Source organism: Strigops habroptila, chromosome 12 (genome assembly GCF_004027225.2).
Source record: "Strigops habroptila isolate Jane chromosome 12, bStrHab1.2.pri, whole genome shotgun sequence".
In the NCBI taxonomy this organism is placed as follows: Eukaryota; Metazoa; Chordata; class Aves; order Psittaciformes; family Psittacidae; genus Strigops; species Strigops habroptila.
The window spans coordinates 18788812-18800345 of NC_044288.2; the positions used below are offsets into that span (position 1 = coordinate 18788812).

The window sequence follows — 11534 nt, forward strand, 5'->3', positions numbered from 1 at the left end:
AATGAAGCCAGCTGAATGTGAACTGTATTCCATTATACTTCACCAGTCAGTCACCTGGTATTATCTTTAATCCAGAGAAATGGGATTCTGATTTGATCTAAGGAATGATTTATGCAATAGGAACTGTAGAACACAGCTGGCAATTTTTCATCTTGCCCTGATGCCTTTAAGAATGTAATTGCTGGTGTAGGAATCATGGGACCTGGATGTTGGTTCTGGCTCACTCATACATCTCTGACATATAAGAGGCTTTGATTAAAGTGGTTATGTTTCCCCCAACAGGTTGCTTTCCAGATCACTCTCTGAGGTCTTAGTCACAGGGTCCATTTCTTACATTGAGCATATGGAGCGCCAATGCTCTTCATCTGCTATACTTCTATGGCAGAACAATGACAGTAACAACACTATCAGAAAATACACTGCAGGCTTTATGGACAGGTGAAGTAGCTTTATTATAGCACCAGCATTTTCTTTTTCGGCAATCCTCCCCATCTGATTTTCAGGCCTGTATTTCATTACCTCTTGTCACAGAAGTGAAAAAGAAAATGTCATAAGGTCTTACTATGAAAATCCTTCCTTCTCCTCTACATAGAAATGGATACATCAAAGATATGTGAGTACTATTTCCATGCAAAGTTTTGAAAACTTTAATCCCCAATGAACACAAGGAGATGTCTTCTATTTTTCCATTCAGTGCCAGTATCTGACTAGCTCTGTTTTATTTTGTAGCAAACAGGATCTGAGCGTGTTTCATCAGCTCATTTAAGCTATGTACATTTTTCCTTCCCCATATTTCTATGTCATTGCTCCATCACATGAACTTGACTGTCCAGATTGTCTGGCCACTTCAACATTTTCTTCAGATGCTATTTACAGCAATTTGCAAATCATGTTCTTTGTTCTATTATGTGACAAAAACTGGTCTGCTTCTCAGCATTATCTGCAGCTATGGGCTGGCACGTGATGCTAACAGGAGATGATAAAAAGCACAGGCACTCTGTGTTGGAAATTATTGCTCTCAGCTGCTCTCATCTACTGTTTCATGTCAGAAATTATCAGAAACAAATTAAAGTTCCAGGGGTCTGTGGTGGATGCAGGGGTTCATGGTGGACTGTTTTAGATCTCTAACTCAGAGGGCTTTGTGGATGTACATTGGCTGCATGGGAAACATAATATCATAGGTTTGGTCCACAAACACAGTCAGTTAAGTATCTCAATACACTAAAGCAGATGGTGTCAATATCTACTTAGGCTGTAACAAGCCAAGCTGGAAGGCAAAAAATATCCCCAAATTGTCTGCTGGATTTTCTGACATCATGATAAATATCAGATTTTGGCTTTGTTTTCTCATTTTTATCTTTTTCAGTCAAGACACGTTCAGAGCAAGATGACCTGTTATGAGAATCTTTTTAGGTTGACTGTTCAGTGCCACAAGCCTTTGAGCTATGAGAAACAATATTACCTTGTTCATTTTCATTCCTACTACCTAATTGCTGGAACCTCACTTCCAGATAAACAGAATTATTATAGTGGTGGCTGTAGCCCGTGTCCTAGGATAGAGAGAAGAATTTTCTGCCAACCTCCTCCATTAATTCCTCTCATTCAATACTAGAAGAATTAGGTTCCTTATGTTTCTCACCATGTCTCTTTAACAGGGAACAACTCTAGCTGACGAGCAGTAGCATTTCATACTGGCAGATTTTTTTGCTGCCACTGATTTCTCTTTAGTTGCAGTACCAGCCTACATCCTCATGCTTTATACATATCCTAATCCAAAAGATAATAGAGCCATCTGACGAGCCTCTTTCACCAGTCCATGCACACAGCCCTTAAGTCTCGCTGTTCTTGTGCCAGAGGTCATGAGCACTTGTGGCTCTAGCCAACAATTTCTTATTACCTTAAGATAGATTTACAATTCATTTCTTTATGAGCAATATATCTAATTAATGCTAATATGAGCAGTCTAGCTAAAGAAGAAACTAAAAGTGCAGTGGAAGTACCTGAATAGTCTGATGACCCAATGAAGGATTTTTACTGCAGTGCTCTTCTAGTCTGATGTCTTACCTGAAACACCAAGACATAGCAACGTCACTAGACTCTTTAAGAGTATTTTTAGAAAAATACTTCAATGGTATGTAATGTCCCTATCTTTGGCCAGAGAAAAATGGAAAAAACACTTCTAATGTCAGTTTACATCAGTATTTTCATAATATATGCCATCATTCTAGTGTTCTCCTTCATTTATTCACAGAAGTTTACGCTGAGTTGAAAGAGAGTGGGAAGATAACCAATAAACCACCAAAAAAGTCCACATGACTTTGTGTATGTTAGACTTACAAAGATTTCCAACTACTTTATTTCATAGAGAAAACTATGCCATCTGCACCTGACCCTTTATTAGTGTTTCAGGCAGCCTGTAGGATTCTTGAGTACCTGGTTTAGCTAAATACATGGAGCCTTTTCCACTAAGCAATCATGGGAAAAGAAAGCAGGCAGTATGATCAATGTGTGTTTCACTACAGATTTTTTCAGCTGACAGATGTGTCCTTAGGAATCAGTAAAGATTATATCATAGAATCATAGAATGGTTTGGGTTGGAAAGGACCTTAAGATCATCTAGTTCCAACCCTCCTGCCGTGGGCAGGGACACCTGACACTAAACCATGTCACCCAAGACCCCGTCCAACCTGGCCGTGAACACTGCCAGGGATGGAGCATTTATCACTTCCTTGAGCAATCTGTTCCAGTGCCTCACTACCCTCACAGTAAAGAACTTCTTCCATATGTCACTCTGTTTTGTGCAGTAAAGTAATCCTGGGGAGATAATAACAAGGAACAAAGTGCTGTCCAGCTTCTGGTTTAAAATCTTCCCTGAGCTTTTTTCTCCTGAAGATTTTCTCTTGTTTTTCCTAAGATTTGTAGTATTTGTTGCATTTCACCTTTAGCTTCCCTTGTTGTGATAATGTATTTTACCTTCCATAAAAAGTAATCCTCTTTGACTTGAATTCCACTGCTTCTCAGCATTTGATATATTCATCTCCAGTATCATCTACCTACTGTCCGTCTTCCCTTCCTGTTTTAGGGATCAGTGTGGGGGCTAATGGAGAGGCAGAGATGAACAAAATTCAGGAGATCTTATGGGTTGTTAAACTCTAGTCTGTATGTGTTGATCTCTATTTGGTGGATTCCTGTGTCATGTTCAAACATTGTCCATTGGTTCTGCTCATTTGCCCATGGTGCTGTCACTGCCACCATCTGAAAACGCTTGAACATGCCAACTTCCAGGATCCATGATTGGTTGCATCTGTTCTTTACGAATTTAGAAGGAAGGGCTGCTTTGCAAAGCAACAGTAAGTGTAAATTACTTTTGAAAATGTGTCAGTCCGATGACTTGCTTCAGCAGTTGGGTCAGTCTCATGAAAAACATGTTTTAAACATACCCATCAGAACATAGTTCATCACAATGTAAACTTCCCACAATCAGAAAACGTTAATGATGGAGGGACTAATTAAAAAAAATATATGTGATAGAAACCTCTTACTGTCTGTTGCAGTTTTCTTGTAACTATGAAGGAAACATTTGGCTTCATGGAAATGGCCTTTGTTAACCAAGTGCAAAGATGAAGAATGGAAATGTGATTTGTTCTGCCAGCGTTTCTGGAATAGCATTGGTAAGTTGGCACTGTAGGGAACTAAAGCTTGCTCCTAATAAAGTGTGCTTTTTCTGTTTCATGAAGAACACGGCCCCTGAAGACGAGCCCCTCCACCACTTCTTCCCACACACATTGTACATAAAGTTTACTGAGAGAAATACACCAAGCAGAAACACAGTCTCCCAGGTACCATGTAGAGAGTGACCACACTCCTCACTGTACGAGCTTTATGTTCCTCACGTACTTGTGTGGTTCAGCATTCAGAGCAGTAGTCAGTCCATTGACACGTGAAGAGCCTAATTAATGCTGACTTCAGTTACAAAGAGAAGGGGGCTGTGGTCTATGCAGAAACTTTTCACCCATTGTCATTAGTCTCAATGTTTAATTTTCCAATTTTATCCTGGCATTTGGCTAACACTTGATCCAAATTGGTATCCTCAATAAAACATCAAAGCATCTGCTTATACTTGCTGAAAGATGAGAGTTAAAGCCAAGGTCACAGGTAGCACCCTATAAGTTTCAGTGGCCTTTGAATGATCCAGTGTTGAGTAGGTTTTTGATGTACTAAGAGCACCACTGTCCCTTAGAATTTGAAGCCTCCCATAGTGGGGAATAAATGCTAATTCATCTCCAAAACAGTCCCTAGGGTCCTATTCTGCTATCTGTGGTTTCATGGGACACACCAGTGGCTGGGAACAGCACATAATAATGGTAAGAAATTCATCTGGCCAAGATTTACATAATGTTCAGTAGCTACTGCTATTTTTTCCCAGAAATGCAGTGCATTAGGGAGCTGTAGAGTCAGGAAAAATATGTCCCTTGTTAAATACACTCATTTAGAATTATTTGACATAGAAATGCAGAGCATTTACTTTTTATGGTGTTTGCTTGGTTGGACAAGAACACTCCATTTACATACTTAATCTAGCACTTCATTAATCCTCATTTTTTCCTTTCATTTTTTGTTGTTTTCAGCTTTATCATTCTTTCAGATGTTCTATATGTGCTAAGTGTAATAGGCAATTGCCATAAAAACAGTTCAGCCAGGTCACATTATAAATCAAACTAGAGACTAGAGCTACATCAGTGTGTACTAGCAAATGAAATAGAGCCTCTCTTGTCCAGAGAATCGAGTACCAGACAGTGTATGACACCCACATCCCACTTCCAAAATTTTGTTCATGTGTAAGCCCACTAAAGTCAGTCATTCATAAGTTTTAATTCTGAGAAATGTATTTCCTTGTCTGACTATTCAAGTGTAAAAGACAAATGAGTTCAATAATGAAGATATTAGGGATGTAACAGCAGAACAGAAATTTCTTCAGGTCTGAAATCTGCCAATTTGTCAGAAGTGAACAGAATCGTTAATTATGACATTTAAATGCAGGATTTAACAGAGGCACTGCTACGAACTTTATACAGTCTTACAATTTAACAGCTTTGCTTCATTTGAAGGGAAATAAAAGAGCCAGATTGTAGGATAAATTCCAGTAACATGAGGCCATCTAGTGGAAAACAACTTTTGTCTTCCAGGCGTTGGTTTTCTACCTCTCTCTCCAGCTCCTGCTCAATGATTATTTTCTGTAACTTGGGAAATATCTCATTTGTGAATAATGGATGCAATAAAATTATTCTCTAGGAAGATCACCATGGACAAAAAAAAACCAAGTCAACGTTTATTTTAATAAACATGCAGACTAAGTAGCTAAACAACACATATGAATCAGAATTGTAGAAAGCTGGAAGAAAAATGAGCATGTAAATTTTATCTGCAAACCTGGTAGAACCAAAGCACTACCTGGAAAAGCTGGAGCCTTTGGAAAAAAAAAGCATCTGCAAAAGTTTGAGTAAATGGAAGAAAACACTTCAACAAGGAAAACAGAGGCAATGCCTGCACTGACATGACCACTAAGATCAGGTGGCATTCTTAGAAGAATAGGGCTTGTGAAAACCAGCTTGCTACAGAAACAGGAATCCTGAGGAGGTGCTTTGCAGGGAGGACAGAAGTGTCAATCCCAATACTTGGGAGCAGAGAGAAGCAGCAAATGGCAGAGCACAGCTGAAAAAGCTACTGTGTGCTTTGTTCACCATCACCAGAACAGGCAGGATGAATGAAATTAAATTAAGAGATTGTGATAAGGCAGTGTAAAGCTGTTCTCAGCACTCTTCTCCAGCATGCAGAACTCATTCAGCATGCCCCTGCTTGCTTCATTTGTAAGGTACCTCTGCTTTTCCTGCAAAGGAAAGGGAAGACATACACATTGCAGACAATCAGCTTAACATTATGCACTAAATATCTCTGAAGTCCTCAGCTAACAAGTTGCTAAACACAAAAGACACTATAAACATTTGTAGGAGGCAAGGTGGCACTGATTTGTAAACACTTTGCCTTTCAAAAAGTTATATTTTATCTATAAAAAGCAAAGTATTTCTGGTACTACTTCTGAATTCTTCTCTGACCTGATTTGGGTTCAGCTGCGTTGTTAGCCCTGTGTTGCTTATTGGACTCTTCTTTTTACTGTCTGACTTCTACCATTTGTGCTAGAAGAGAAAGTTGCTCACACAGATATCAAGGTCATGTTTTTGGATCAATTAGACCTTGTTGGTGGGAGAAGCAATTAGACTGTAAAGATTAAGCAAAGGAGCAGAGGAGTAGTGACCCTGAAAAATATGATAGCAGTTAAGTGGAAACACCAGATAACTGAGCTAATCACAGTTTTTGGCTTATTCAGGAGTAATTACATGGTATTGTACTTACAGCACTGCTTTGCAGAAAGAACATTTGTTGTTATATGTTTTCCCATCAGAGCCACAGAAGGGTTGATAGAGTCTTTCACAGTAAATAGGTCTTCCTCTCTCTAACCGACTGTATTCACTGCAGTCCACCTGCAACTACAGGTTCAATTTTCTTTGAATCCGTCTTTCTCACATTCTCCACATACAGAAACATTGAATACATGAAATTTTTGGACAAGTTGCCAGCTGCTTTAGAGCAGCACAGACAAGGGGCTCCACCATCTATATTTGCTAAACCTAAGCCTAAAAAAATAAATGTTCCTTCTGAGATGTGCGTGATGCTACCCATATCAACTACTGAGCACATTTAGAGGCTTTGCTATCTATCAGTATAAGACTGGAAAAATCCAGCCCCTTTTCCATCTACAGAAAAGTAGAGTCAATATTTTTTTCTACCTGATTGCACTTGTCAGTAAATTCAGGTGAGATTAGTTCTCAAGAGTGGGAAGGGTTTCTCTCTCTTATTGCACAAGTATCAGCCCTTCATACTTTTCATCTGGTGAAAGGTGAAAGGATCTGCCCAGGTAGAATTAAGTCCTATTTAAGTATTAGCATGAAAAGAAATTGTTGAAAGGCCTTTGTCTGATAGTGGGACTGTATTCATTACAGACTTACATATGAAAATGGGAGTACAAACTAATGAAAGAAATGACTGAAAATGCTCCTGTCCTGGTTTTGGAGCTTTATCTTCTGTCAAGTGAATTCATTCCTAGTATTTGACAAGCAGGAAGTCCTTGTGCAGTGCACATATTCTATTTAATCTGCTGTTTGTCACCCTCAAAAGCCTAGGATTTGCTTGCCTAGGAAACTGCCTGTCCTTATAGGTGCTGTTGTAACTAAAATTAGCTTTTTTTGCTGCTAGTCTAATGACAATTTGAAACATATCAGTCTTTGGAGGGATGCTATGTCTGCAGCTTTTCCTTTCTGAAAATCTAGCCAAAATATGTATATAGATGTATATACTTAAAACAGAACCCAGCTTTGCTGTTCTCTCATTATGGACTGATTTTTTTTTCCCCCTTCATTCTAACTCCTAGTGAAGGACAGGACTATTACTTCAGCCAAACGCTGGAAGTTATTACAGATTATATGATTGGTTTTATGGTAGTCATTGCCCAGGGCCTGCAGGTGGGTGAAGTGAGGGGCTGTGTGTGTTCAGCAGCCTAGCCCCTGTGCCGTGGCTCAGCACAGACTGAGAGGTCTCCAGTAGCAAAAAGAGCCATTAGCCAATCACTCTTTGGGGTATAATGGGCTTAAATCCAGTGACAAAAAGAAAAAGCATACAGGTTGTTAATTTACCTAGGTTTGGTCCTCTCCCTCTCATCCAAAGCCCTGGCTGCTTACACATTTCAAACTCTGGCTGGAAAGCAGGAGGCAGCACACCTATCCTCAATTGCAAAAGCAGGTCAGAGACCTGACATAGCTGTCAGGTTTCTACAACATACCCCAGCAATGGCAGTGGCATGAGAGGGAATCTCTGTAGTTTGTAACTTACCACTTTAAAACTGGTCAACCACCAACTTGTGAGAGGCAAGAACTAGCTAACAAAAAAAAAAAGCTAGAAACAAGGCAAATTTGCCCCGTGTTCATCTGTGTAACAGCTGGTGAAATGCAGAAGATACATAGGTTGGTATGGAGACCGGAACAGGCTCTTCTTGGAAAAGTATGGATATCTTGGTGCAGGTTTAGGAATCACAGGCTGTGTATATTGTGCTAGTATGGGACCAGCTCTGTGTGTGTGCGCAAATTTCCACTCCCTGCTGCTGTCCACTGGCCTCTGAGGGGGCTTGTCTCTGCTCATCAGAGTAAGAGTTTTTATTGTTTGGTGCCTCATTTATTTCAGAGGTTGACCCCAGGATGGGCACTCCAGCATAGTCAGAACTTAAAATCTCTAGCTACATGATTTAGGATCTGAAAGTCACCAAGAAAGCCTTATAGTGTCATCACCAGGTAAATGCTAAAAAACCCCCTATTTCTCTCACTTAAAATTTGGCCTTGCCCAATTTGTTGCCCACTATGCATTACAAGTAAAAACACCTGGGAGTTGTCAGGTCAACTGTGTGGAAACCACATATCTCAAACTCAGGGATTTCTCTCTGAAACGTCAATACTTTAGCACCATTTAATTAGTGCTTAATATGTTTTTTTCTGACCTCATGTTCTTACAAACTACATCTTTTTATAGAGCAATAAAGGAGAAAATTACTCACCTCATTCTCTTTGGCAGCATCTGCAAGATAAACAGAATCACAGAAGATAAAATAAAAACCACTGTTGATGAACATTCAGTTTGCAACTAGAGTGATTTCATTGGTACCAGCCCTTCCAGCAACGCTACATCTCTTACTAGCTTCAAAGTAAATACTGACTTGGGTTTTCAGTGTTTAATAAGATGCAGGTGTCAGAACCTATTAAACAAGTGGACCTTGTTGTATTGCTTACCTTAGAAATCTGTGTCAGCAACTAGGACAGCCTTTGCTGTGGGAGGCAAGGGAGGCTATTGTGCCCCTTTTCACTAGAAAAAAGGTTGGAGACCTGGAGTCAATGTTATGTTCAATGGCCAGTCTGCTTAGGGTAAACTAATTGTTCAGCATGACTGGGTTTTAATTCTCAAGTGTATAAAAAAAAATATATATATAAATTTGATGTGGCTGTAAGCAAATCACAAGGTCCTTTTATGCTTTGAATTTCTGTCAATAATGAGGATAATATCTTCATTAAAATACAATACTAGATATATGTAATAATGATAATGCAGTTTGGATCATAATATCACTTTAATAAGTGTTTTCCCTTGCTGGTTGATATGGATTCTAAACTCTTGGGCAGAAGGATTGGCTCCTGTTTTGTATACACATGGCATCTGATATAATGGAGCCCTGCTTTCAGGTGGGGCTTCAAAAAGCTCCTTCAACACAATGACAGGTACACCTCCCAGAAAGTCATCAAGTAAGGTTGGCATGTCTCCATTGCAGTGACACACTTGTTACTTTAGGAATGTATTTTGTCCTGTAACTGTCATTCTGTGGCTTCCAAGGGATAAAAGTTATCAGGCAGAGGCTTCTGTACAGAAGGAGCAGGAAGAAAACATGTTATGGCAATGCAGCTCTAGCATTTGTCGTTCTGACTAATTGTAGCTGGATTTAATTTTTAAAGCTATTAAGCTTTCCACTGAAACTTCCTTTCATGGAGCTGCTTACAACTTCCCAACAAATAAAGTTGTCCAAGGTGAAGAAAACTAGCAGAAATAATGCTTCATGTCATGTTTCAGTCTGTCACCAGAACTTTGACTGAATTTTCATTACTCTGGAATTGGATCAGATGTAACCCCCTTCCACAAAAACATTAAGATGTTATTTTTTCTCTGGTAACCTTTTAGAAGCCACTATGTATATGGGAGTGAATGCAAAACACATGTGGCTTAGAAAGTATTGATCCATAAATTTTTAATGCAGACAAGATAAACCAGAAAGTTCAAGGAAGGGATTTGCTGGAATTCTCAAGAAAACAACATTCATTTGTTTTTCTTCACTCACTGAAACACTGAAAGAACAGTTTCCATCAAAAACATGCCATTCCATTGAAGCTGACATTTCTCATAAAAATTTGGATTTTGAGACAATTTTCAAAGCAAACTTCTCAGAGCTATTCAAAATGGAAAAAGATTTTGGCTCATAATATTGGTTTTTACATTTTCATTGTTTTGCTTCTTTAATGCTATTGAACTGTTATACTACTGGCAGAGAAGATTTGAGCTCTTTGAATTATTGTAAATGTACTTACTCTATTTCAATTTTTATTGCAATTTTTTTTTTTAACAGAAAAAAAATGCCAAGTGAAGGCTCAAGAAATTGCTCCCAGCTCGCTATTTTACGACAGAGCAACCTGTGCCTCAAAGCTCTCTCCAGCCTGGCAAACTAATATCATGAAGAGGTTATTCACAGCCAAATTATATTGCCCATGTATAATCAACTGTCTTCTGCTTGGTCAGTTTGGTAGGAGAAGCACCACAGCAGCTTCAAGATCCCTGCTCAGATGGAAGAAAAAAACAAGTAGGTAAAAGCCTGCTTTAGTTCTGAGGCTTTACAGTTCACTTTTTACTTACAATGCAGAATGCAGCTCTGATTCACACCATCATCAAAGGAATAGATTTCATCTGCTTAAGTTGGCATTTGTAAAGCTGATGCACTATTGCTTGCTGAATAGTGCATAAGCATAAAATTTCACTTGCTTTCTGCCACCCAAGTCCAGCAACCATTGCTTTCTATCCCAGTAGATTGAGCAGCTTGCAGTGCTTGAACAAGAGAACTATAATACATCAGAAAATAAAATGGTTACTCACTTGTTAAGCAAAGAACTGCCAGGGTGAGAAGCACAAAGGCACCTGTTATCTTCATGGTACCCATGGGTTCTTGACTTGTTTCACAGCCAATCTGTGCTCTCGGTATTCCAGTATGCTTAGCTTAAATGTGTATCATGTATCTGTGAGAGCAGATATATATATATACACACGCATGCACAGAGCAGGAACCCTGATGATGAAATCCCCCTTGTAGAGAAGATAATTAGAAGAAGGTGTTGCCCATGGGTAGTGTCAATAAGAATGTCTTCTGTACAACATGAAGGTCATAAGTACAGGGCAAAGATGAGTGTCACAGCATGGATTGTGTTGATACAGGAGATGTATTGTGCTTTGGTTAAGCCCCTTGCCTAATTAACTGTTCCATCTCCATTAGCGAGTTCAAGGAATGACTCAGTAAGGTGGTTACTTATTACTGTTATTGCCATATTGACCCTTAGAGTTGAACAGAATTCCCAGGGGAAAAATTATTCGTACTGGGTGTGTTCCAAAAGATTCATGCCAGTACAGCTGAAATGCTTAATTCCTAATCTCTTAAAACTTCGGAGAGCCCTGTCGCTAGCTGTGGATAGAGGCGATGCTGGTTACTGTGGCCATACACTGAGCCCTTTCAGACTGCTCTGTGGTAGTAGTTGCTGCTTGGAAAAGTCTATGTTTCATGTGAACACCCTCACCTTCATACCCAGCCCAGGAGATCCCCCAGTCTTCCAGTGTTCCTCTGCCTT

The 11534-nt window shown here is 39.4% G+C and overlaps 1 protein-coding gene across 2 annotated transcripts; it reads right to left on the bottom strand.

Annotated features, from left to right (window-relative positions):
- Nucleotides 1–5413: 5413 nt before the first annotated feature.
- On the bottom strand, nucleotides 5414–10915 carry LOC115615619 (ovomucoid-like). Of its 2 annotated transcripts, none has more exons than XM_030503971.1 (4): nucleotides 10792–10915; nucleotides 8660–8679; nucleotides 6412–6539; nucleotides 5414–5887 (listed from the first exon to the last, which is right to left on the bottom strand). In XM_030503971.1, exons 1-4 carry the CDS (start codon nucleotides 10853–10855, stop codon nucleotides 5842–5844), a joined length of 258 nt encoding a protein of 85 aa, XP_030359831.1. In that variant the 5' UTR covers nucleotides 10856–10915; the 3' UTR covers nucleotides 5414–5841. The 2 variants fall into 2 exon arrangements, with proteins under 2 accessions (XP_030359831.1, XP_030359830.1); XM_030503970.1 differs by having other exon boundaries at nucleotides 6412–6545.
- Nucleotides 10916–11534: the final 619 nt, after the last annotated feature.

Excerpts from the sequence above, each read along its gene's own strand:
- LOC115615619 (XM_030503970.1), bottom strand. The coding sequence starts at position 10,855 with ATGGGTACCATGAAGATAACAGGTGCCTTTGTGCTTCTCACCCTGGCA. Across the intron at positions 6,546-8,659 it reads ATGCTGCCAAAGAGAATGAG|TTGCAGGTGGACTGCAGTGA; the intron begins GTGAGTAATTTT and ends TTGAACCTGTAG. Across the intron at positions 5,888-6,411 it reads TCTTTCTGCAAAGCAGTGCT|GAAAAGCAGAGGTACCTTAC; the intron begins GTAAGTACAATA and ends TTTCCTTTGCAG.